The sequence below is a fragment of the Mesocricetus auratus genome, unplaced genomic scaffold (genome assembly GCF_017639785.1).
Source record: "Mesocricetus auratus isolate SY011 unplaced genomic scaffold, BCM_Maur_2.0 Super-Scaffold_100042, whole genome shotgun sequence".
Lineage (NCBI taxonomy): Eukaryota > Metazoa > Chordata > Mammalia > Rodentia > Cricetidae > Mesocricetus > Mesocricetus auratus.
In genome coordinates, this window is record NW_024429219.1 from 219985 (window position 1) to 247391 (window position 27407).

General features: G+C 45.0%; 1 protein-coding gene across 10 annotated transcripts in view; it reads right to left on the reverse strand.

Annotated features, from left to right (window-relative positions):
- Positions 1–26705, reverse strand: part of LOC101831682 (RING finger protein 223) — a 29874-nt gene extending 3169 nt beyond the window's left edge. Inside the window, exons 1-10 of one of the 10 annotated variants that reach the window (XM_040734987.1) lie at positions 26552–26702; positions 19573–19687; positions 16722–16815; positions 11686–11761; positions 8628–8723; positions 8260–8325; positions 6788–6922; positions 6461–6486; positions 6339–6369; positions 3498–5047 (exon numbers count right to left, since the gene is read on the reverse strand). In XM_040734987.1, coding sequence (XP_040590921.1) covers positions 4950–5047; positions 6339–6369; positions 6461–6486; positions 6788–6922; positions 8260–8325; positions 8628–8723; positions 11686–11761; positions 16722–16793 — 600 coding nt within the window. In that variant the 5' untranslated portion in view covers positions 16794–16815; positions 19573–19687; positions 26552–26702 and the 3' untranslated portion in view covers positions 3498–4949. The other 9 variants (XM_040734988.1, XM_040734989.1, XM_040734985.1 and 6 more) reach the window with 9 other exon arrangements.
- Between the last annotated feature and the right edge of the window lie 702 nt (positions 26706–27407).

Consider the following 27407-nt stretch of genomic DNA (forward strand, 5'->3'; position numbering starts at 1 on the left):
GTTAAGAATATTAGGAGGAAGTGTACATACCTTTAATCCCTTAATTTAAACTTGGAAGGCAGAGGCAGATGGAATTCTGAGTTTGAGGCCAGCCTGGTCTACAGAGCTAGTCCCAGAACAGCCAAGGCTCACAAAGAAACCCTGTCTTGAAAAAAAAATCAATAAATAATAATAATAAAGACCCAGGCTGGCTACTGTATATTATGGGTACCTGCTTGGGCACCATTTGTTCCACACTTCAGGAAGGAAGCCCCTAGCCTGTAGGTGTTCTTAGAAAGATGAAATCTCAAGAAACTTGGATCAGGTGACACAGAAGAAAGTGTGGTTCAAAGGAGTTGGTTGGCAAGGAGCATCTAGGGTTGGGGAAGGGAGTGCCACACTGGAGTGGGATGGACTGGAGACTGAGCAGTAGCATAGGCACTGCCGGCCTGCCCCAGGTCCACTGGGTTGAGATATTCTTGCTGACCAGTGGTCTTTTCTCTTCCTGGCCCACTTTGGTCAGGCCAGGTTCTTCCCTGTCCCTGAGGTTTAGTTTTCTTCTGGCCAAGCACAGTGAATTGTGGGGTCCAGAGATGGGAGCTCTCACATAGGCCTGTGGGAAGGGTATGTTTCTAGGAGGGACTTCATCATGGTGGAAGGAATTGCTGCCCTTAGGTATTCAACTACCTGAAAGTACCCACGGACCACCCAATGGTACAGATCCCCAGAAACTGCCACAATTTTGCTCCTAGATATCTTTACAATCAAAGCCAACTTTGAAGGGAGCTAAGACATGGGGGGGTTGTGGGAACCTATCAGAGGAAAGGGTCTGAGCTCTGGAAGGATTGAGGCTCTCCTGCCTAATTTCATGAATACTAGTAATCAAAAATGGGGCCCAGGTAATTAATTACAGGCTCAAGGTAAAATAGAGGTCCAGAGAGGAGGGAAATGGAGTCCTTTGAAGGGCCCAGGATTGTAGAAGGTATGAGGGAGCTAAGGAGGAAAAGCTGCTAAGAACCCAGTCCAAGTGCTCTGTGCAGAGTATGACTCTGTGTCACATGCTGCCTTTAGGAAGCTGGAGTCTCAGATGTTCTGGGAACAATCTTCAGAGGGCTCCTGGGAATATTCAAGCTCTGAGGTCACCAAGGCTACCCAGTGAACAGTCAATGTCCAGAGGCAAGTATGCTGTGAGGCCTTAGGAATCTATCAGGTTTCTCACAGCCCTGGCCTTCTCCCAGGCCTGACCTCAGGGGAGTCAACTCCCTGCTGACAGAGGGACTAGCTCCAGCCAGACAGGAAGAACTTGGAGTACACTGTTAAGGGCAGTAAGTGGGGTCTATCTTGATTCTAGGCAAGTGATAGAAATCACCAAGCAAGTCAATGTGTGGATGTGCACACCAACATACTACTATCATTGAGCATGTGTATGCATTTGTTTTAGCATGTGTCCATAAGGCCAACCTTATTTTCTATCTCCTTACTCTGGGCCCTACAGCCCTAGGGTTAGCTTACTAATTCCATCCTTAGCAAAGAGGTCATAGCCTCTCAGTAGTACTCCCAAGCCTACCCTAACTACAGTCCTCACCACCAAGCAAGTCCCTGATGATGCACTGTTGGGAGACAAGGTATGGCTAGTGTGTGGGGGTCTTTTAAGACCAGGCCCTTTTTTAGTTTCAGTCTTAGGCCCACCCCTCATCTCTGCTTGCCTAGTGCTGGTCATCTCTGCTGACCATTCTGCTATTTTCCAAACAATGAATATGAGAGGCTGGCTGCATATTCTCATTTGGTACTGGCTGCCCTATGGCCAGAATTCCTCCTGAGGTCTCAGCTGTTTGCTGAGTAGAAACTGGTTTCCCCACAAGTAAGGTGTACATGGGTGCTACAAAGGAACAGGTAGACTCTGGGGTATGGGGTATCACTGGGTTTGGCATTTTGCCCCATCTTTTAGGGGCTGGATGTAGACCTGGTCTCATACTGTTTGGATATAGGCACCCTGACCAATGGTGCCCTTCTGCACCCAGCAGTAAGGACAAGGACCCCAAAGACCTATCTGAAAGTTTCTTGTTTAGTACCAGCCATCTGGTGGGTTTGTCCTGTGTCAGTTCTGGTGTTTGTGATCAAGCAGGACCAACCCTGTCCTATCACTGTAAGGGGGGCCTGACCTACCTCCTAATGCTGTTGTTGGTCCTTTCTTGTCCCACCCATCCTTAATGAGCTGGCTTTGGAACACTTCCAGTGCTGCCCAGTAAAAACCACTGAGCATATGAAGAACGAGGGTGTGGGGACCAGAAAGTAGAGGGGTGGGAGATGGGTGGCACAGGGAGGTGGCTGGAATAATCTGAGGTTTCCACTTTGGAGTTCTTGGACACTGACTATTTAGGATGAGCTGGGAGAGGAACCATCTGTGGCCCTAGAGAGTCAGACAGGCAACCACTTTCTTCTCATGCTGCCTTCCTTGGTTGCTGTCAATGTCCCTTGCCAATTCTCATTAGAAATCATACCGGGGAACCCTAGGCCTTAAGGTTCTTATGTTGGCTAGAGCACCCAACCCTGCTTTAGGACCTAGGGTGTCAAGCTGCTGAAAAAAAAAAAGGATGCCGAGTCAGACATTCTTTTACTTATACCATTTCATATCCTGTCCTCAGGGCAAAGTCTTTGGTTTCAGAACAAAGAAGCTGGGTCTGGAAACCTACACCTTAGTCTGACGGTACCTTACGCCCCAGCACTTTTCTAAAATATGGCCAAGGATGGAGGGATGCTCTTTGGATGCCAAATTCATTTCATGTTTCAGCAGATGTCTTGGCCCACAGCCCTCTAACCAGTGTATAAAGAAAGCTACAAACGGTGGTGGCGCACGCCTTTAATCCCAGCACTCGGGAGGCAGAGGCAGGCGGATCTCTTGTGAGTTCGAGGCTGGGCTGGACCGATAGCCTCCAAAACAATACAGAGAAACCCTGTCTCGTTAAAAAACCAAAAAAAAAAAGTTACAAAGCAAGGGCAGTGTCTTAATCAGTGTTCTATTGCTGTGAAGAGACACCATGACCTCAGCAACTCTTAATAAAGCATTTAATTGAGACTCTGTTTCAAAAGTTTAGTCCATTATCAGCATGGGTGAAAGCATGGTGACATACAGGCAGACATGGTGCTGGAGAAGGAGTTGAGTTTCTACATCCAGATCCACAGGCAACAGCAGGAAGAGAAAGTCACTGGGCCTGGTTAGAGTTGTTGAAACCCTAAAGCCCACCCCAGTGACATACCTCCTCCAAAGCCACACCTCCTAATTCCTCTCAAGTAGTGCCACTCCCTGATGACTAAGCATTCAGGTATATAAGCCCACGGGAGGGCATTCTTATTCAAACCACAATAACCAGGACTACTAGAATCCCTATGCTTTCCTTCTGCACTCCTTAACTAGTTCCTCCACTAGCCAGCAGACAAACATCTCCACATCTACCCATGGGCTTTGAGTGGGACCACCAAGCTGAACTCAGGTGGCCAGCATAGAGGGTCCGGTTTTCCCTAAGAGCGACTTAGATCCATAAACTGTCAGTGGCCCCCACAAAACCTAGTGATGTATCTGTATTTTTTTTTTTAAGACAGGGTTTCTCTGCATAACTTGATTATCCTGGAATCTGCTTTGTAGACCAGGCTGGCCTCAAACTCAGAGATTTACCTGCCTCTGCCTCCCAAGTGCTGGGATTAAAGGCATGTGCCACCACACCCAGCTGCATCTGTAGTTTTATCTGAAGGACCATGCCACACTTGATTGGCAGTCTATCTCAAGTCCAAAGGAGCTTGGTAGTCACTTCATACAATCACTTCATACAAGACAGTGTTCTGAAATGGTAAGGGATGTATGTGGAACAGGCCAAGGTCACATGTGGGAATGGACTGTACTGTACTATCAGTCTCACCAGACAACAGATGGCAGGGCCTGGATCCTGCTGAGGGCGCCTCTTAGCCTCTCTGATTCCCTGTCCACTGAACATGGCAATGAGCCAGTTGTCTCACACACATTGAATAGATGATACTTGGGGTAGTAAGGCTAGAGGAGAGAAGATCTAGTCTAGTTTAATTGATCTAACTTTAAATCACTGCTGCTACCTTAGCCCCTGGTTCAAGTCTGGGAAAGTAAACTCATACCACTGTTAGTAAGATCAGATGTGGGTCACATGTTGAAGAAGATGCTAGACACACTTGGCCCATAGAGGGAAGGTGGCATTGGTTAACAGGGCACCTTCTTCTACAGGAGCATATGGCCAATGCCACCAGTCACACTAGCAGCTCACAGGCACTGTTTCTGGATGCTTAGAACAGCAAAGACAGGACCACTGACAAGCATCACTCACAAGCTCAATGACACAAGTGACCTGCAAGTGTTCTGATATGGAAGCCTTGTGGGTAAACATTTTACTTTGAGTACCCAGAGTGCTGGTCTCTGGAATCAGGAAACCCAAGACATTCAATTCTGCAATTCTCAGAAATGTGTGCCTTGAGGGTCAGCAGATAAATTAGCAGACCAACGATGGAACAATCTATCTCTGGTACCAGTTTTCAGGTTTTCTGAGCCTTGGTTTCATTCTTCTTAGCTTGGTGGTGAAGAGAGTCCTGTCTAACATGGGTTCCACTGGGTGGCCTCCAGAAGTTTTGATCATTTGGATCAGGCCTGTGTTGTAGCTGTTACAGATGCTGGAACTTTGCTGTGACTCCTGAGAAGCCCAAACTCCATCTGACTTGTTCTTGAATCCTCACGTCTCACAAACAGATGGTTACTCTGGTTAAATCACACAGCAAGGCTGGAACAGAAGATCTCATAACATGGGGCTAGCTCCCCCTAGGATTTGTATGTATCTGTCACTGGGAGCCAATTCTGGCCTATCTTAAGCCCCAGGCCTTTTGTGTGTTGAGCTCACTGGAGGGGAGCTTTGGGTGTCCAATGCTGTGTTGTGAAGTCTTAGTTGACCTCCAGGTCAGACGTTGCTGATGTGGGCCTCCACTGTGGAGAAGGCAGAAGGATCCCTATTCTTGTCTGGATGCTGCTCACGTCTGATGTATCTTGGTTTCCTCACTGAAATGGGGTTAGAGATAAGCTGAATCAGAAATAGGTGAAGTTTAGGTCTTTGCCAGCACTGTAGGCTCCCAGGAACATAGTAAACAGCCACAGTATACAAAGCCCATGTAAGGTGTTTATTCTAACAAGGAAGTGATGCTCATTAGGCTCCATTTGTGCAAGTGCAAAGGCAGTTTCTTCTGATGGAGGTGCCCATGAGCTCAGCATTTCCTATCAGATCCCCAGACCCCGTACCTAGTACCTGGGCCTGGATCAGAGCCCAGCTATTCCTTAATACAGAAGCATAGACTATACCTGCATTATGCTCTACAGGGAGTTGGATGGCACCCTCTAAAGTCAGGGTCATACCTGAGCTTTGAAACTTATGAACATATAACCATAATTTTAAAAAAAGATCTGTGCAGATGTGATTCTATTAAGGTAGGTGAGATCATCCTAGATTAACCAGGTGGGCTCTGAATCCAATGACTATTATCCTCTTCAGAGGGAAAGAGAGACATGGATGATGTGGCCACAAAGTCACAGGAGGTGTGAGACACTAGAGCTGGAAGAGACATGAGGGATTTCCCCATCCACCAGGCCTTGGAATACAAGTCTCTCACCCCAACATCTTGATTTCTAACTGTGGGCTCCAACTATCAAGGGATATGTTTTTCTTGAAGCAGCTAGTATTTTATATTTTTGCTGTATGGTGGTACAAGTCATTTGTAAGGTACTCAGGGACAATGCTGCTTTAAAGAACTTGAAACAGGTATTAATTATTAATTGGAACAAAGTAGGTCTGACGTCATCAAGGAACTACTTTATCTTCAAAAGAGACAAACACTGTCACTGATTAGTCTAGACCTCTGCACAGTGAAGACAATGAGATGGGGTAAGAAGTTAAATAAATCTGCTCTAGGGCTTACAGGCCAGTCAACCTCTGTATACTCATGGCTTCTTCTATACAGGGGGTTACAACTGTTCAGATAGGTCTGGCAGGGAAAGACTCAAGAACTGACATGTTCCTTGAAGCTCTCAAGCAGTGCTAGACTTTGACATGACTACAGAAGGAGGAGGGAGTCTGGCCCTAAACTGAGGAAGGGGAGATAGCTGGAAATCATGTGGGTTGATGGAAAAGAAGTATTGCCTGCTGAACACCTGTCCTTGTCCCTGCCTTATGCAACAGCCTACTTAGAATGTTTGCAGGCAGGTCAGGTCCCAGAGAGGGACCTTTATGGGGATAAAACTATAGAATAGGCCCAGTAAGCCCTTCCACCCAATTCCCATAACATGCTGAGGTCTGTACCTGAAGACTGTGGCAGGGGGACCATTGCAGCCTTGAAAAGAGAAAGGCAAAGTGAGACTTGGATGGCCTGGCACAGGTACACACAGCCCAGGTTGCTCAGCCTACTTGGGTAGGTTACTTACTGTTTCACCAGGCTGCAGGACAGGGGCTGGGGAAAAAAACAACATGTCACTCTGCTGCCCAGCAGCTGCCTCGGCTCTGAGTGCTCTGAGCACCTGGAGCCTAGACAGCTGCTCAGCCATGTCTCCTACCTTGGGAACTCTAAGCAGCAGACTCACGTTTTCAGCTATAAGAACATTCAAAGGCACTCTGTTGGTGAGTCTGGGCATAGTGGAGTCTCTGTGCCTGTTCTGTACCCACTGGGGACCACCTATACCCTGAGTAGGGATAGACACTGGATAGTACCCTTGAGGATAGGCAGGTAGAAATTCAGCCACAGAAGGAAGTACCTCTGTCTCGTCTGTAGAAAACCTCAGGAAGTTTACTGGAGCGCTTGAGGTAGAAGAACCCAGCCACAGAGAGGATGAGGCCTGTGCTGATGAAGAGTGTCCCCAGGAAGAGAGAAGCAGCCACATGAGGACCCCCTGCAGGCAAACCAACAGCTGCCAGGAGAGCCTGGGTCTTGGGGGAAAGATGTCCAGTGCTTCCTGATTAACTACTGGGGTCCACCACTCCCCAAACATACCTCAGCCCCTACTAGGCACTAGCCACATGTCAGAGCGAGGGCTCTACACTCAGGCTCCTCCACAAGTCCAACACACCTAGCCACAAGACAAGAGACATCACACTGCCCACTATCTCCTGGCCCAGGCTAATTCCAGGCTTCAGAAGTATCAGGCCCTGGGCTCTCTCCATTAGAATGGCCTCAGCTTCTTGGAGTGAGAATCAAGCCTCCAGCCTTGGCAGCAGGTACTTCTACTGTATCTCACTTCTGATACATGCATTGCCTCTTGCTCTGCTCCATTTGTTTGGGGTCAGAACATGCTAGGGGGTTGGTAGTTTCTTACCAAGATTCCATGAACCATGCTCTGTCTCATTGGCACTATGCAATAGATGTGGCTAAGGTCCTGTTTATACTAACCCTACCCTAAACACCATTGTTCTGTGTAACTGACTTCTACTGTTGAGGATAGCACCTTTAAGACCCATTGGAAGGACTGAGCCCTCTCAGAATAGGACTCCAAGCCTAGGACTCAGCACTGTTGAAGGATGAAGGTCAGGGTGATGTGTTCCTAAAGTGACTGGGTCACCTCAGAAGAAACAGTCTTGTACTGGAGCTTGGTCCAGCTCCTTAACCTATGGGGCTCCTCTACTAGCACCACCCCAGTCCTCTCCCTCGCTTGCCTGGCCATACTGCTACCCCAGACGTATTCTTCCACTCTTTACTCCCCAGGCCTTCATTTAAGGTGGGCTTGAAGACTCTGGAGATACAGACACCAGGTAGATAGGGGCTGTCCCTTCCTTGAAAACAGATCAGGAAGTATGGCCCATGTGTTTGCAGTCTCATTAGCAGCCTACATCCTATAAGGGCAAGTTGGGATGGGGCAATGCAATCCCCAAGGCCTGGGGGTCAGAGTGGACATGGAATGAGGCAAAGGCTAAGCATAAGTGGGTAGCAGTGAGGGCTACTATTAACTGAAGCTAAAAAGGAGACCATGAAGTATCTTCCTCTTATGGTACCCCAACATATGACCACACTCAAGCCAACTGACCCTAGGCCCAGAGGATGCTGGACTCTCTCCAGAACTTTTCCTTGACCACAGCTCCATGCAAAAATTACTTTACCATGGATATGTCTGCTGTGGGCTTAGTGGTTCAGGATTGGCACTGGTACCAATATCAGCTCTGACGATGAGCCCCAGCCCCAGCCCCAGATCCTAAGCAGAAGCACAGTTCTGGACTTATAAACTAAGAGACTTACCAAAATGTGGCTGTCCAGGAGTCCCTGTGCTTCTGTTCATGGGAAACTGCATGCCCCGGCCAGTGACTATGGGAGAGCAGAATTGAGGGGAGGCCTGGGCCATGTCCAGGACCCTACTGAGGCCTCCACATATGATCCTAAGGGACATCTCAGTTTAGAGGTGAGAAAGCAAGGAGCAATTCTCACCCACAGCTGTCCTTAGTGAACAGAATACTCAGGGAGGAATTCAAGGGGTTGCTCACTGATAACATGGGTACTACCATTGGAGAGGACAAGTACAATGGTTCCCTTAGTTTCTCCCCAAATTGGACATGAGGACCCTTGTCAAATATGGGGAAGCTGGGGTAAGTAACTTGGAGAAGACATACGAATTCTGCACTCAGAGCCATTGTATGTCGGGAAGGTCCCATTCCAGCACCGGACACAGCTAGCACTCCCATCTGCATTCCAGTGCCTGTAGCAACCTGCACCAGGAGGAGATAGGGTTTTTCAGCCAAAGTAAGTCAAGGTCATCTCACTGTCTTCTGCAAGCTTTTCTGTATTATGAATTGGTAATTTTCAACTCAGGAACATTAACATGATGTGGAAAACTATGGGCACAGGCTCCAATTCCAGAAAAAGAAATAGGAAGCATAGAGCTCTCAACCAAGTTCCTGTGGATGTCTATCACTAAGGCAGTTGTTTCTTTTACTGGGTGCCTCAGGAGACTATTCAAAAGTGCTTAGGACAGAAAACTAAAAGTAATAGGTACCATGTGAAGGTCTAGCCTTATTCACCAGAACCTCTTCCTCCAGGATATAAGGTAGTTGCCTACATACAACAGTATACCCTCACTTGGGCCTCGACTTTGGGGCAGGTGCATATAGGTCTGTTTGTTGTCCCTGTGTCATTTTCCAGTGTCTCTGCAGCAGGATCAAGCCAAATTTCTATACAAGATTGGCACTGACCAAAGCCACACCTTCATTCTGGGAGTGATCCATGCTGTATTGGCTAGTGATTTGTGGACAGCTGTTTCCCCTCTGGTCAGGGCATCCTGAAGGCCATCTTATACCTTTACTTCTAACATCCCCAACACAGATGTGTCCCATAAATGTTGGTGGGGTACTAAAAGCCAAGGCCGGATATTGGGCAGTATGTAGAGCTAAACCATGGGTCACTGGACCTTAATAATGAAGATTATAATGTCTGATCTGAACAGATGGGTTGTGGTGAGACAGAAGCCTTTCTGTGGTGGCAGAGATAGTAGCGACAGCAATGGACAAGTGGCCTAAGAGGTACATCAGCCCATTCCAGTTCTTCCAATGCTGTGGACAAACAACCACACAGGAACAAAATCCAAATGCTCAGTTCTACTTGGGTGAAGATTCCTGTTCAAACATGGAATAAGATGAGGAAAAGGTCTCCTGTAGTAGCCTAACTTTATCCCTCTTATCAATTCAAGGCATGAATAGATCTCATGAGAGGCGTATGTGTCTACTAAAGGCAAGATCAAGGAACACGGGGTACTCAGTACAAATCTAGCAAAAAGAGTGAGAGTCTCAGCAAGTGTGCCTTCAATCCCAGACCCTAGGAGACAACGGCAGGTGAATTTCTAGGAAATCCAGGACAGCCAGAGCTACATACTGAGAATTTGTCTCAAAAACCAAAACAAGCCAGGCAGTGGTGGCACACACTTTTAATCCCAACACTTGGGAGGCAAAGGTAGGCAGATATCTGTGAGTTTGAGACCAGCCTGGTCTACAAGAGCTAGTTCCAGGACAGCCTCCAAAGTCACACAGAAACTCTGTCTCGAAAAACCAAAAAAACAAAAAAACAAACAAACAAAAAAAAGAGTTCAAGGCCATCCTGGTCTACAAGAGCTAGTTCCAGGACAGGCTCCAAAGCTACACAGGGAAACCCTGTCTCAACCCCCCCCCAAAACAAACAAACAAGAAAAAAAAAAACAAAAAAAGGAATGAGATTCTCCCCAGAATCATCCCTTTTACTAACTTCCTGTATTGAGATGCAACTATCACAGGCTGCTGCTGAGTTGCTAGATTATAATGCAGGAAAGGAGGTAGCCAGAGAAACAGGCACGGGGCTCCATGTCTCCCTACACAAACTTGGTTATCTCCAGAGCTACCTTGGACTTTAGATTCTGACTTTGCATCCATCCTTATTCCAGGCCCTCTGTGGCAAGCATTACCTTAGCCTAGTAGCCTGCACCCACTGAGCCATCTTTGGACAGTTTGTAGCCCCATGAGATGCCAGGTCCCGGGCATTCCTGTTAATGTGAAGGAATCCAGAAAAGTTCAACTTCCAGAATTGTAGGTTAGAAGGCCAATGAAGGCTCTTTGGCATCTGTGGTGGTTTGAAAGAAAATGACTCCCATAGAAAAAGACACTATTAGGAGGTGTGGCTTCGTTGGAGTAGATGTGTTGGAGAAAGTGTATCATTATAGGGGTGGGCTTTGAGGTCTCTTATAGTCAAGCTACCCTCAGTGTGGCACACAGTTCACTTCCTACTGCCTGCAGATTAAGATTTAGAACTCTCAGCAACTTCTCCAGCACCATGTCTGTCTGCATGCCACCATGTCCCACCACAATCATAATGAACTAAACCTCTGAAACTTTAAGCAGACCCAATTAAATGTTTTCCTTTATAAGAGTTGCCATGGTTATGGTGTCTCTTCACATATTAGAAACCCTAAGACAGCATACTCATATTTTCTCTGCTCATTGTAAAACAATGCCCTCTTCCCCTTGTCACTACACTCATACTTGATCTCCACCTCCCTTCCAGCCTCAACATTTTGTCATGTCCTCCTCCCATGGCACCTGATCAATGTTTTGGGTGCCTGCTTTCCTGAGCAATCTGTCTGGGTTCTTGTAGTCTTGAGTGTAATGGAACTCAGGACAGGTTAGGACAGCTCTGGGCCAGTCTAGTCTAAAACTAACAGCAGCCCAGAGTCACCATCCTCAAGACTGACCACCTTTTTTTTGGGGGGGGGTTTTCGAGACAGGGTTTCTCTGTATTGTTTTGGAGGGACTGACCACATTTTTATCACAATTTTATCACATGCACACCTACAGGCAAACACTCACACATAAAAATAAATAAATCTTTAAAAAAAGGGGGTACTCCAAGAGCTGTTAAGTTCCTGGAAGTGCTATCCTGGCTTAGTCACTTTCTGAACCCTGTACCTCCTCCTCCTCTATCTGTGCCTCAACCCTTTACTGAAAACAGTCCCCCATAGGTTACTGCCTGGACCAGACAAGGGTTGCTTAAGAAGGAAACATAGATAGGCCTCCTTTGTACAATGTCACAGCCTGTGCTGCCCCAAGTTCCTCCATCCCCTCAGCTGTCTTGTCACTGAGGAATGAGACATCTAGGAATGCTGGTAGGATGGTGACTAGTCTGCTTTCTACTTGCAACAATGACACTTACCTGGGCCACATAGGCCTGTGCCTGGGCAGGTAGCATTGAAGTCTGCCACATCCATACAACACTCACGTTGCTGGGCCTAGAAGAGAAACATCAGTGAGAAAGATTGGTAAGTGCTTAGTTCATGCCAAGGAGAGCATTGATAACAGGATTTTATCTTTCTTATTACCCGTAACTTCCAAACTCTCTAGTGATGGGGGAGGTCCTTCTGTATGCTGTAAATATATGTTTCTCTTATTGGCTGATGAATAAAGCTGTTTCAGCTAAAGGACAGGCAGGATGTACCCAGGTAGGAAGGATAGGCGGGGCTACCAGACTAGGAGAAGGCTGGGAGGAGGAAAGCAGAGGTGCCTCAAGGGAGATACCATGTAGCTACCAGGAAGATAGGACACTGGACATTCTCCAGTAAGCCAAGACTATGTAGAGATACTTAGATTAATAGAAATGGGCTACTAATTAAGAAAGAGCTAGCCAATTAAGAAGCCTGAGCCATCAGCCAAACAGTTTATAATTAATATAAGTCTCTATGTTTATTTGGGACTAAATAGCTTTGGGATCTGGCTAGAAACTCTGTCTTCATTCTAGGGTCAAGTGGCATCCCTTCAATAATTGAGTATTCCTACTCTACTCCTACTGCAGCCCATCTTGGCAGAGCAAAGGGAAAACTCCAGTCCTAGACATAGAGACCAAACCAGAAAGTTACTAGTACAAACAAAGTTGGGGCTATCTCCCTTGGGGATATTTCTATAAGCACCTGGACTACACTCCTGTCACATCACATAAGTCACTATCCAACAGGTCGTCCCACTGGCTCCAAGTCTAGACTATGCAGAGCCTGTGGCAGTAAATACTTGATGACTGAATAAGCTACCAAGTATAAAGCTAGACTCTGGCTATGTATGTCCAACACCAGCTACCCAGTCCTACCCAAAGGCCAGGAAGGGTAAGACCTAATGAATTTGCCTAGGGCCTGGGCCTTGAACAGCCTGGAATGGTATGGCACAGAACAAAGTACCCTAAAATAGAATACTTTTGACAGTGGAGAGAGCTCAGGAAGCCTCTGACTATCTCCTGCCCTTTACCTTCAAGGAAATGCTAAGGCCCTTAGAGAATAGTGCCCTCCCTATATTGAAAGGGTAGGTTCTTTTTTTTTTTTTTTGATTTATTTATTTATGATGTATACAGTGTTCTGTCTGCATGCATGCCTGCAGGCCAGACAATGGCATCAGATCTCATTATAGACAGTTGTGAGCCGCCATGTGAGTGGTGAGTGCTGGGATATGAACCCGGGTCCTCTGGAAGAGCAGCCAGTGCTCTTAACCACTGAGCCATCTCTCCAGACCCGAAAGGGTAGGTTCTTGTCTCTGAAGCCATAGGGACAAGAATCTGAACACCAGCCTGGTTAGGTCCCTATTTAATGACCATCAGATCACACCCTCTGTCCAATCACACTTCCTTAGAAATATCCCACTTCCCCAAACCTTAACATAAACACACAGGTGCTCTTATTTCATTATAGAAGCACTCAAGAATTGTAAAACTTATATTAAGTTTGCTTTTTACCTATTTTTAATTTCTAAATTTTATCTATTATTATTTTTGCTTTACTTTGAGACAGGGGTTCATTATGTAGCTTCAGTTGGCCTGAAACTTATTGTGTAGGCCAGGATGGCCTCAAACTCATAGAGATCTACTTGCCTCTGCCTACATTGCTAGGATTAAAGCATGTGCTATAACATTCAGCTGTTTAAATTTATTATTATTATTATTATTATTGTGTGTATATATAGTATGGGCATGTACACAGAGGTCAAAGGACAACTTTTGGGAGTCCTTCAACTGTGGGTTCCAGGAACTAAACTCAGAGTCATCAAGCTTGGCAGAATGTGGTGCCCTTACCTGATGAGTCATCTTGTTGACCCTGTTTATGTTTGTATTTAAGACAGGGTTCCTTCCAGGTTGTGGCACATGCCTTTAGATCCCAGCACTTTGGATCTCTGAGTTTGAGGCTGGCCTGGTCTACAAAGCAAGTTCTAGGACAGACAGAGAAACCCTATTTCAAAACAAAACAAAGTATCCATTATATAGGCCAGGCTGGCCTTAAACTCTCAATCCTGCCTGGGGGGGGGGGGGGGGGTGGCACATGCCTTTAATCCCAGCACTTGGAAGGCAGAGGCAGGCAGATCTCTTGAGTTTGAGGCCAGTATGGTCTACAGAATGAGTTCCAGAACAGCCAAGGCTACACAGAGAAACCTTGTCTTGAAAAAAAAAAAACAAAACCCCCTTACTATTCTACTGCCTCAGTCTCTTGTGGGATAGGACAAGTTTGAGGTTTTTCTTGTGCTCTGAGCCTAGTTAATAGTAAGGAGTGTCTAAAGGATAACAGGGATACAGGGGAATATCATAACTGAAAGGATTCAGGCATTATGCTGGCCTACCCCTGTTAACTGACAGGATGCACTCAGGCAGTACTCTGGTCTATTTCAAATTAACATAATATTTATACCACCCAGTCCTTCCTGTAAGCTGTTTACAAAGGTAAAGCTTCTATTATAAAAAGGGGATTTTTCTCTACTTTTTTGTCCTTTACAGGTGTAAATCTAACCTACTAAGTTAAAACCAGTTACAGTCAGGCTAGAGGGCTCTAACTAAAACATCCCTCCACAGCCTCTCAGCTTCAATCTAGTTCTCCAGACAGATCCTACATTAATCTGTAGCCACCTATGTGCTTAATGCAAGTAACTAAAGACAAATTTTGTTTACTGAGATATACTAAACAGACAGACAGCCCTCAAATGCTCAGAGATCTAGAGAATATGGCATTAAATGTTTCATTAAAAAGCTTTTTTAACAGAGAGGCAGTCCAGCTGGTGGGCACAGAAGAAACTCTACCCACAAAAGTGGCAATGCTAGTCACTGAGCAACGCTGCCTTTCACCTCAACTGCTGCAAAGGACTCTTCCGACCATGGACAAGAGGACAGTGGAATTGACTTTCTCCATGTTGCTTGGGCCAACGGTAGGAAAGACTTCCTAAAGTTCCTAACCTACAGGTCCCACTCTATCAGCAAAAGGCCTTAAAGCTGCTGCCCTCAGTTATGAAGGACCTTGGGGGTGGCTGTACATGCAGCCAGGTAGTAAGTCTCTGTAAGTCTCTGTTATTCTTTAATCATTAACTCAGGTAAAATTTTATCCTTCTCAAGAACTCTGATGCTTCTGACGACTGGTAGCTTCGTCGTCTTAAAGCAACAGCCAACGCTACAACTGTCACAAAACAGATTTCAGGAACAGGTATTTTAGGGTTTATCTCTATGAAGACGGTAATGTAAGGTATATGAATTAAAGCTATAAAGGTCTGAGGATAGGTCTAAGATGGTAATATAAGGTGTATGAATTAAAGTTATAAGGTCAAACGTGTTCCAGATTTCTCTCTTTCTCATTATGCTACTGTTCATAGTCTTAACATTAATCAAAAAGTTCTGATAAGCTGCTAATCCAACTTCAACAGAGCACTAAACAACATACTATATCACTATACAATAACTGCAAGGTCAAAATTAAGGTGCTTTTCACTTTCTTAAAAATATCTGTCAGTTTTAAAAATGTTAATACTTTCAGTCAAGTCGCTTCTAACATAAATATGCTGCTAATGTGTCTAATACTTATGTTTCCACAAACTCAAGGATTTTTATAAGTTCCAGGGAACTGAATTGGACCCACCCAAACAGGTCAGATTCACTCCAGATATTATTCAACCTTTCCCTGGTCCAGGGACTCCCTTCCCTCATCTTGGAACCTCCTGGAGAACTCCTCCCTCATCTTACAATCTTCCCCTCAAGTACCAGGACCCAAGAAAAAAATTTTTTCCTAAACTTAACCTTGTCCTCTGCTCTGCCAACATCTTGCCAGGTCTAAGAGGCGCCAGGGAGTTCCATACAGCCTGGACTGCAATGAAACAATCAGCTACCCCAGGACGTGACAGCATCCCAGCATTCTCAGGTCCCCCCAAAGATGGTCAACGTCCTTCAGGTCAACAGGAAGTAGTCTTGAGAACTCGATTTCCTTATTGCCTAACCTGCCATGCCTAACTCCCTCTCCCTACCCTTTTAATAATAAACAAAGGTAAGAATGAAAGGATTCAAGCATTATGCTGGCCTGCCTCTGTTACCTGGCAGGATTCACTCAGGCAGTACCCTGGTCAGCCCAGGGTTCCATGAGTACTAAGTCTGCATGCAGGTGTAAAGGACCCCTTTAAAAGACAGACCCCGCCCACTTACGCTCTTACCCCCTTCTCTCTTACCTCTCTCTTGTTCTCTCTCTTTTAACCTCTCTCTTGTTCTCTCTCTCTCTCTCTCTCTCTCTCTCTCTCTCTCTTCATCTCTCTTTTCCCTCCTCTCACTCTCCCCCCTTTTTAAATAAATTCCACATGGTTAATGTATTTCCTGGTTCATGTTCCATAGCTCACTCTATCTAATTTAAAGAAAAGGAACAACAATACCACCATGGGAAAGATCAAGGCCCAATGCATAAGCTATCCCTTTCATTACCAAGTTAGTAAGGGATTCCCCATACCATCACCCCCAACCAGTGAGCCCTCCACCCTTCCTGGCTTGAAGAGAATAATGGCGTCTCAATTCCAGATACCAAACTCAGCCCACTGGAGTGTCACTGGCTTTGTTCAACTACTTCTGATGGGAGCCAGGATGCCATGTGTGCCTACCACATCAGTTCTCCCAAGTAATCAACAATTGAGCAGGTAGCTCTGGGGTACAGGCAGTTCTGGAGGGTGGTTCTGCAGAGACTCTAGGCCAACTATAGCATTAAGTAGATCTGGCAGAGAAACTTCTAGAAAGCAGAACTAAACAGGTGATGGGCAAAGTTCAGGCATTCCCAACACTAGTGGTAGACTCTAAGGGGATTATACCAGGGTTAGGCTAACATCAGTGAACTCTAAGTTCAAAGACTGAAATTTTTATGGGGTGAGGATCCATTGCCTCTGAGGAGGGTTCAACTTTTTGCCACTGGGCGCAGGATTACCCACCTTGCTTTCTGTGGACTTGCTTGTGCCTCCCATCAGGAGGCCAGTCAGGAGCATGAGGTACTGCAGTGCCATGCTGGGGAGCTGACAGGGAGATCTGTAAGACAGAACAGTGTGCAGGGAGGAGGTGCTGGTAGAGGGGGGGTAGGGCTAAGAGGGGAATAACTGGGAGGGCAGGACCAAGGCAGAGAGGCTAGGGCTTTAATGGAAAGGATGGGGCAGCCTTTCAGGGAAGCAGTGATGCAATCAAAGCACCCTTACCTGCCCCTCCAGAACGAGAGCTAGACATCCGCTCCCCATTACTTGGGGATCAGCTGTTAGCATGACTAGGGTTGTGAGGAGCTCATCGGCATGTACACTATTGTTTTAAGGTTCCAAACTCAGGAATCAAGGCAGGTGGGCAGAGCCTTGATTGAGAGGGATGACCTGATGCCTCCTTCCAGTAACATCAGGATTCTGAAAGCAAGACCATTGTACATCTGATTTCCCAGGGTGCAGACACACTGCCCTAGTGAAGCCCTAATCACATCTTAAGCACTACTAACAAGATTTATTTTCCTTGTGGGTAGCTAGGGTTTGGGATGGACATGAGTTCATTCGGAATTTTCAGTGATACAGTGTTCTACCTTTCTGAATTTGGGGAAACAAGATGTAAAGCCATGATCCAGTGAAATACCCAAGCTTAAAAATGCATTGTCACAAACCAGGCATGGTGGCACACATCTTTAATCTAAGCACTCAGGAGGTAGAGACAGGTGAATCTCTGAGTTCCAGGACAGCCAGGGGTACATAGAGAAACTGTCTCAAAAAAACCAAAAACCAACCCAACAAAAAAGAGTAGTAACAAGAGGAAGGATCCAGAGAACAAATAGGAGCACAAATATTACAATGAGATTTAAACCTTAGGACACCTGGTCCTTGAAAACTATTGGCTTAGTGCTTATACACCTCATTTTACTCATTTTAATATAATAGAGGAAAACATGCACCTACTACAGAGCCTTGAGGTAATTCGACATGTACAGCTTTATATATATATATCCGAGACAGGGTTTCTTTATGGCTTTGGAGGCTGTCCTGAACTAGCTCTTGTAGACCAGGCTAGTTTTGAACTCACAGAGATCCACCTGCCTTTGCCTCCCAAGTGCTGGGATTAAAGGCATGTGCCACACCACCCAGCAATACTTTTTTTCCTGTTTGGGGGATAAGGGTTTCATGTATGCTGGTTGATTTTGAACTCAATTTGTACCAATACTACTTTTTTTTTACTTTAAAATTTTTTATGTATATGGATGTTTGTTTGTTTATTTGCTAATGGTTTTTCGAGATAGGGTTTCTCTGTGTAACTTTGTAGACCAGGCTGGCCTTAAACTCATGGAGATTTACCTGCCTCTGCCTCCCGAGTGTTGGGATTAAAGGCGTGTGCTACTACTACCTGGCATACATATGGGTGTTTGCATACTATGAGCATGCCTGGCACCTGCAGAGGACAGAAAAGGACATCAGATCTACTGGAACTAGAGTTACAGATTTTAACAGTTACAATTGTGAGTTGCCATGTGGGTGCTGAGAATAGGTCCTCTGGAAGAGCAACCAGTGCTCTTAACTGCTGAGCCATCTCTCCATCTCTCTTGCCTCTACCACCGAGTGCTATGATTACAGATGTGGAATATCAAGCTTGATTTATGAAGGGGTAGGGACCGAACCCAAGGCTTGTGCACACTAGGTAAGCATTCTATCAACTAAGCTACATCCCCATACCTTTTAATTTTTTTCAAAGATTATTTTATTTTATGTATAAGAATGTTATAACAGTATGTATATATATATATATATATATATATATGTGCATCACATGTGTGCTTGGTGCCTGCAGAGGCCAGAAGATGATATCCCTAGGTCTGGAGTTATAGACAACTGTGAGCTGGCATATGATTGCTAAAAACCCAACCTGGGACCTTTGCAAAAACAACTGAGATCCTTACTCTTACCCACTAAGCCACCAATCTAGTCTCCTTCTTCTTGAAATCCTTTTTTACAACAAACTTACATTAACTTATAAAGTGGTACTTATAACCAAAGTCCAAAATAAGAATTTTCTTTTGCCCCAAATGTTACCTTTTTTTTTTGTTTGTTTGTTTGTTTTGAGACAGGGCTTCTCTGTATTGTTTTGGAGGCTGTCCTGGAACTCGCTCTGTAGATCAGGCTGGCCTCAAATTCACAGACTCACAGAGATCCACCTGCCTCTACCTCCCAAGTGCTGGGATTAAAGGCGTGCGCCACCAACACCCGGCAAAATGTTACCTCTTAAAAAACAAAAAAGTTAGCTGAGTGTGGTGTATCTCTGTGAGTTTCAGGCCAATTTGATTTATCTAGTGAGTTCCAGGCCAGCCAGAACTATACAGTGAGACCCTGCATCAAAAAACAAAACCAGGCCTGGAGAGATACTGGCTGCATTTCCAGAGGTCCTGGGTTCTAATTCCTATCACCCACATGGCAGCTGTCTTTAACTCCAATTCCAGGAGATCTAGTATCCTATTCTGGCCTCTGAGGGCACTGAATACATGTGGTGCATAGACATACATTCAGGCAAAACACCCAAACACATAAGATGAAAATAAATCTTTAAATAAGCAACGTTGCCCTTAAGAGACTAAGGATGCGGCTTAGTTGGTAAAGCACTTTCGAGAAAGGCATAACCTGGTATATACCTGTAATCCAAACACTTTGGAGCTGGAGATAAGAGGATCAAAAGTAGTATAGCTATATAGTAAATTCAAGACCAATCTGAGATACCATGAGATCCTGTCTCAAATACTAATAATAGTAATAATAATAATAAAATAAATGTTACCTCTATGAAGACTTTTTACTTAGCAGAGGCCACTGCAGCACTGAAATAGCAGGCAAGCTGGGCATCTCCAGTTCTGGTACAACAGTAGCCTGAGCTTCACTTCTAGGTAGACTCTCTGAGAGAAGACAGAGAAGTTTCAATTTGAGGCTAAAAGTGAAGAACTGAACTCTCTGGTCTAGGGGAAGTAGGAAGTTCCACTTAAAGGTCCTAGAGAAAGGATTGTGTAGGTCTACATGACCCATGGAGGTGAAGGTTCAGGATGGTATAGGCCCCTGTTCCATCAGGAGGAAAAGTGGGAGTCTGTACTATAATACACTTCATCCTGGATTTAAGCCAGGACTACCAGGAAAATGACCACATTGCAGGGGGAAGAGGTAGTGTTCAGGCCTGCAGGAGTCACCTATAAAGTCTTATCCAGAGCCTTTCTGGTATTCATTATTAGTACATACCTTTTCTTTGTTTCAGTAATACATGCTGAGTTTCAAAATACATTCTGTGCTTGACTTAACTTCTCTTTTTAAGGTGTGAAATCTTCTTAGCGCCATATTCATATAGTGTGACTACCCCTCAACCATAGAATGTAATCAAATTTCTGTGAATTTAACATTTGCTCACCAAAGATCATATTTCTCTGTCCTGGAGGAAAACTCCAAGATGTTAAAGACCCTATGCTCACTCTGAGAAGAACATCCCTAGGCCCAGGTCAAGTGAAAAAAAGAAGCCAAAGTCCAGCATTTCAATCAACACTGCCATTTGCTACTTGATCAACTTTACTGAAGTGTAATTTGCACACAATAAACTACATCCTTTTTTTTTTTTTTTTTTTTTTTTGGTTTTTACGAGACAGGGTTTCTCTGTATTGTTTCGGAGGCTATCAGTCCAGCCCGGCCTCGAACTCACAGAGATCCGCCTGCCTCTGCCTCCCGAGTGCTGGGATTAAAGGTGTGCGCCACCACCGCCCGGCAACTACATCCATTTAAATAGACAAGTCAGGGAGTTCTGAAAAACTGTGTATCTATGAGGCCACCATATGGACCCCCCCATCCTCAACCTTCAGCTCCAGGCAACCACACTGGCTTTATCACTGCAAAGTCTATAATTTCATAAAAATAGAACATATAATATAAATGGTTCCTTTCATTAAGCACCAAGGATCTTTAGATGTAGTACATTGTGTGTGTTTTGTCTATTACTATGCTGTTGTTATGTGGCTATACCTCATTTCCTTTATTTATCACCTGCTGACAGGCTCCTAGCTGATTCTACTATTTTGGAAATCATAGGCCTTTGAGTAATGAAGGCCTCTAAGTTCCAACCTCAGTGTCCTCTCAGGGTCCAGGCCAGAGGCTTACAGCAAGCAGGTAGGGCTAACAAAAGATCTGAGGATGAATGAATCAGTTCATACATGTATCACTCTTCTCATAGCTCTTTATTCTTCCCCTAAAGTTCTCTTCAAACATTTCTCTCCAAACGTTCTCTCGCCAAAAGCTCTCTTTAAGATTTCTCCTCAAGTCAGGTGGTGGTGGCGCACACCCTTAGTCCCAGCAGCACTTGGGAGGCAGTGGATCTCTGTGAGTTTGAGACCAGCCTGGTCTACAAGAGCTAGTACCAGGACAAGCTCCAAAGCTACACAGGGAAACCCTGTCTAAAAAAAAAAAGATTTTTCCTCAAAAGTTCTCTCTGATCCCATAAGGCTTCCAGTCTATATACCCAATACAGATACAATTAACAATTCTCTGGTAATAGCAATGATAGTGGGTATACTTATCTCTCAGAGTCAGGAAGACAGATAAGATCTTTGACAAAAGCAGGCCTCTCACATCTCAGAGATGTCCCAGAAAAACTTAAGAGATGGGGAAGGGTTAAACGGAGTAAGAGGCTATGATTACTAAGAAGGGAGAAGGGGAGTTAGTACGTAAGACTACAGCTTGTGGTGTGTAGTAGTTAAGCTAGAAGTTTGTAATTGATAAATATAGAAAAAAGAAGAGGGGAAGAGACACTGTAGCCCTGTGCTTTCTATGCATTGGCTTTTGCTTTCACTGTAGCTGGAAACACGGGAGCCATGGCAATTTGCATAAGCCTGATGGAAAACAGTTTGCACTTTCACCAAATGTTATGTGATTAAAGGGGACTTCTCAGTGCTATATCAAAGGGAAAAGCTAAGGCTATGTAGTGTGAGATCCAGAGGCTGCTCCTTCCAGTCTCCGGAAAAACAGTAGGGTGCTCTTACTTCTGATACTCTGGGCCTATTTGAGAATACAAAACACAGATATAGGTACCAGTAGATGGAATATTTTCACCAGAAAAACACACACAAGCAGTGGGAAACACCCAAAGCTATTCTTAGGGAAGAGATGAAGTGACTCACAAGAGAAAACACAAACAGGAGCAACTGCTCTCTACAGCCTGTGTGCTCCATGGCTTTCCCAGGTGGAGTACCCTATCACTCATGTGATAGGTCAGTCTGTTGAATATGAGCTACCCTGCTGTATTTCTCATGGCCCTTGACACTTGAGCACACACTGTGTAAACCTGTATTTCCATTTCTCATAGGTAAATAACCAAGGAATTTGTATTGGATCAGAGGTATATTTAATCTGTCAAACTTTTTTCCATATAGTGGTACCCCTTTACTTTCCCACCAGCAGAGCAGAAGAGCAAAGGCTTTGCATCCTCACCAATATTTGGTGGGCACAAAGTGGTCCCTGACTAGTAGTAGTTGCCATCTTTTCATGTCATTAGTCACATGTCAAAAGTCACTACTGAAGTGTCTTTTCACATCTTTTACCTATTTTAATTGGATTGTCTTTCAATTAGTAAGAAATGGCAGTTATTTAACATGTACTTATTTACTCACTTAGTGTGTGTTATGCACATAAGTATGATTAGTATACACACAAATGTCAAGAAACACATGCTATAACATGTATGTGTAGGGCAGAGAACAACTGTCAGTTCTCTTATTTCACCATGTGGGTTCCATAGATCAAACTCAGGTTGTCAGCCTTGGCTGTAAATTCCTTTACCCACTGAGCCACCCTACTGGCTCAGCAGTTCTGTACATAATTTTTAAATTTTTAATTATTTTTTTATGTGTACACACACTCAGGCACGCATGGAAGTCAGAAGACAATTTGTGGAGTCAGTTCTCTTCTTTCACTATCTGAGTCCTGAGAACTAAACTCAGCTTTGTGAGGCTTGGTGGCAAGTGCTTTAGCTGCTAAACTATCTCACTGATACCTACATATTCTTTTCTGTTGCATGTGGTGTATATACAAGTTTAGAAGTCTGTATCCCTCTCCACTGTATTTTGTTGTTTTCTGTTGTGCATGTGTATATGTGTGTATGGATTCACTCACCCATGGTACACATACAGAGATGGATGACAGGTGTCTCCTCTATCACTCTTCACCATTTTTGCTTTTGAAACAGGGTCTCTCGATGTAGTTCTGGCTGTCCTGGAACTAGCTATGTATACCAGTTGGCCTCAAACTTACAGAGCTCCTCCTGCCACTGCTTCCCAAGTGCTGGTTTAAAGGTGTGCCACCATACAAGGCCCTCCACTGTATTTTTTCACAGGCACTTTCAGTGAATCCTCATCACTTTTGCCGGATGGCCAGCAAGTCCCTGAGATCTGCCTGTTTCCCTTTACCCACACAAACTGGGATTAGAGTTACATGTCACATCACCTGGTTTTTACAAGGGCGCAGGTTCTCATGCTTACACAGGCACTTAAACCATTTGACCAGTCGCCATCCACTGTATTTTTTGAGACAGGCTCTTTCATTGAGCCTGGAGCTCACTGATTCAGCTCAAGAATCCACCTGTCTCCCTTTCTCACATTTATGTGGGTGCTGTGGATACAAACTCAAATTCTTATGCTTGCTCTGCAGGCACTTTTACCTGAGCTATCTCCCCAGCACCTTTTTGTTTTCTGAATTAGGTCTCTATGAAGTTCAGGCTATATAGACCAGGTTGGCCTTCAACTTCAACTCCCGCCTCTGCCTCCCGAGTGGTAGAATTACAAGCATTTGTTTATTTATCACACCTAGCACTGTGTGTGTGTGTGTGTGTGTGTGTATGTGTGTGTGTGGTCTTATGTATTTCAGGTTGCCCTCAAACTCTTTATGTGGCACACGATAACTTTCAAACTGATTTTATTTTGAGATAGATTCCCATCATTAGGTAGTTACACAAGGACTAATAGTCTTGGAGGCCACTGAGGATAGACCACTCTATTGTGGAATATTTGTTTATACTGTAAAGATGTGTCATTGCCAAGGTGCATTCTGATTGGTTTAATAAAGAGCTGAATGGCCTACAGATAGGCAGGAAGAGGTTAGATGTAACTTCCAGGGACAGAGAGGACTCTGGGAAGAAGAAAGGCAGAGTTGCCAGCCTGATGCACAGGAAAGAAGATGTGTAGGATGAGAGGTAACAGCCACAAACCATGTGGCAGGATGTAGTTGAATAGAAATAGGTTAACTTAAGCTATAAGAACTAGTTATAAACAAGTATAAGCTATAGGCCAAACTTTTCAAAATTAAGTCTGTATCTTTATTTGTAAGCTGGTATCCCAAAGAAAAGTCCAGCTGCACCCTTCCCTCAAGGTTGCTTAGTAGCCACCTCCCATTTCCCTGGTAACACTAGAAAGGAAAATATCTTAACTGTCCCTCCTCAGGCATCCAGGTCAAAAGGATAAAATACATCTGGCCCTGGGCAGTGACATAGCACACTGACATATGCCAAAGGTTAAAATGTCATATACTATTATATTCTCCCTTAAAAGGTAATCTAGGCCAGGTGTAGTGGTTCACACCTTTAATCCTAATATTTGGGAGGCAGAGGCAAGAAGATTTCTGTGAGTTCAAGACTAGCCTGGTCTACACAGTGAGATTCTATCTCAATAAATACATAAATAATTTAGCTGGTGGTTGAAGAACTGAGGATAAGCATGCTCAGCCCTAACAGGATGTCTACTCCAACCCTCCCTTACCCAAGGCTCAGGTAAGATTGTGGAAGAGAGGACAGAAAGAATTTAAAAGCTGGAGGATGAAGAATAATGTTGTAAACTGCTGTCTTCTGGACATGATATAACTATTGCAATGTGAACTTACTGAGATTATGGCTACTTGCACAAGAGCAAGCCAACAACAAGATCAGTTAACATTCCAACAGACAGCAGTAACTGAATTCAGTGAACCCACAAAAATTAAAAATGAAAGTACCAGGAGTGGTAGTACAGGCCTTTAATCCCATTCTGGAGGCAGGGGTAGGTGGATTTCTGAGTTTGAGAATAGCCTAATCTACTCATGGATGACTGGTACCTGCAGAAGGCCAGAGGATGCCAGATTCCCTGGAACTGGAGTTACAGAAGACTGTAGGCACCATGTGGGTGCTGGGAACTTAACCTTGGACTTCTGCAAGAGCAGCAAGTGCTCTTAGTTGCTGAGCCATCTCTCCAGCACAGTTTATTTCTTTGCAATTTATTTTTAATTGTGTAATTATATGATTTATATTTATAAATATAAACACAGGTGCCAGTGGAGGCCAGAAGGAGTTGGGTCCTCTGAAGTTGAAGTTACAGGTGGTTGTGAGCACCTGGAAATGGGCGCTGGAACTAGAACTCACATTTTCTTGCTAAATACTTGCTCTTAACCACTAAGCCATTTCTCTAGCCCCTAAGCAATGCTCATCACCATCATTATTATTTTGGGTTTTAAAGACAAGGTTTTTCTGTATAGCCCTGGCAGTCTTGGGGCTTGGAACTCAAGAGATTTGCCTGCCTTTGCCTCCTGTCTTCTGGGATTAAAGGTATGTGCCACCACTGTTCTTTAAATGAGTCATCTTATAGATCTAAGTTATCTTATAGATCTTATGGAGAACAGATGCAAGCTAGTTCAGAGGTTCTGCGACAGATGCTGCCAGTGGACAAGAGAGCTCACCTAAGATGAACTCAAGCTCATCAAGATATGTGCTTCATTGCATTGGGAAAGACTATTGAGATCAAGATATGTAAGCCAAGAAAAGATACTATCTGCATAATCCAGATCTGTAGTTCCTTCTACAAGGTTTGGGGTCAGTAAAAATAAAAAAGTACTCACATTATTGTGTGACTCTTAATTATAAGTGCACCCACCATCAAACTATTTTTGTGACCTAGATCAACCTGGGGAAGCCAAGCCATGGATTTCTGCAGGATTTATGATAGAGAAAAAGCAGGGGCTGAAAATGAAAAGGGCCTAAATGTTAGAGGCCCTAGATTTAACTCTCCCACCCACACCCCTGGGCCCCACACAAGCACCGCCAAGGGGGTAAAACAGAAATGAAAAAAGACCTCCGTTTTGCCTTCTATGTACACTATAGTAATACTAAGAAACACCAACAAAATTACGGGCCAATAGAAGCAGAATGATCACAAGTTTGAGACTGACAGGGGATACATGGCCAGAATATGTCTCAAAACAACAAAAACAAAAAATACCGGGTCAAGTTTGATACCTTTAACAGACGTACTGAATTGAGAACTCACTAAGAATAGAGTTGTATGGAGAAACTGCAAAGGCCAAAGGCTGAAATGCAGTAGGAAATGTATCACGCTGATAATACTAGTACGCACAGCTAAGTCCTCAAGAAGACCACATCCCGTGGCAGAACCTCGACGGTTTCCTAACACCAACAGACCAACCGAAGTCCCACATCTCCCACGTCCTGCTCCGCTCCAGTGCCCCCTCGTACTGCCTGCGGTCCGTTTCCCCGCTCCACCACCCCTCCTCCATCTGTCCATTAGAGCAACCACCACGCTCCGCTCCCGACTCCTCCCGTACCGCCTCATCACTAACAAAAATGGCAGCGAGACAGGGTGGGCACTGTTCCGCTGGGCCTTGGGCGAGTCCTGGAGTCTGAGCTACCCGGAGTCCCGCGGCCTTTATCGCGTAGTTGCGGCAGCCAGCTCGGTTAGACCAGGGCCCTCACTCACCATACACCAGGCGGGTTCCTCTTTCGTACCCGCCGCCTAGCGAACGCCCCGCGAGCGCCCCCTGGGACTTGTAGTCTCTGGTCCATCCCCGCCAAGGCATCGGCTGGTGTCCCTTTGCACAAAAAACTACAACTCCTAGCGACCCCCTCGCCCAAGTGCGTTTGTCCGGGATTCTTTCCAGGAAGCTGGGTTATGCTCGGAGCACTGATTGGGAAATATATTCTGAGACTTGGACTGGGGGGGGAAGAGAGGGGAAAGGTGGGGGGGGGGGGGAAAGACACCACGACTACATTCCCCAGTGTCCCTAGCGGCGGCCAATCAGTGCCTGGTCTGGCTCTAGGCAGGTTGGGTAGGAGTTGTGACTTCTGAGTGCCCTGGAGGATCTGAGAAGATCTCAGCTCTTCCACTCACAGTCTCGGTAGCTTTTGAAATATTTAACTAGCTCTAGGCTGTGATTGAGATGAAGCAGATGCATTTCAAACTCACTTAAAACATGATTTGATTGATTGGCTAGCCCCATTTCAAAGTAAACACGTAGAGATTTCAAATAAGCTTTTTGTAAAAATCTGGGTTTTCAAGTTTATCTTGGTGCCTGCTTGGAGATTTGGACTCCGATTCCTCCTACGCTGAGCTAAGAATCATGGGACGAGTGAGGTCACCCCATGGAGCGTTTAGGAGTCTGTCTCTGGCCTCCTGGTTTCTCTCAATTTGCAGGCCTCGGGCAGCTGGACTTATTAACGGAAGCTATCCTAAAACTTCTGTGCGCACCACCTTGACACAAGAAGGAGATGTGCTTTTTGCAGTCCATCAAGTTACATTTTCTCTGAATTGGGGTTGGACCACCAGACAGCACCTG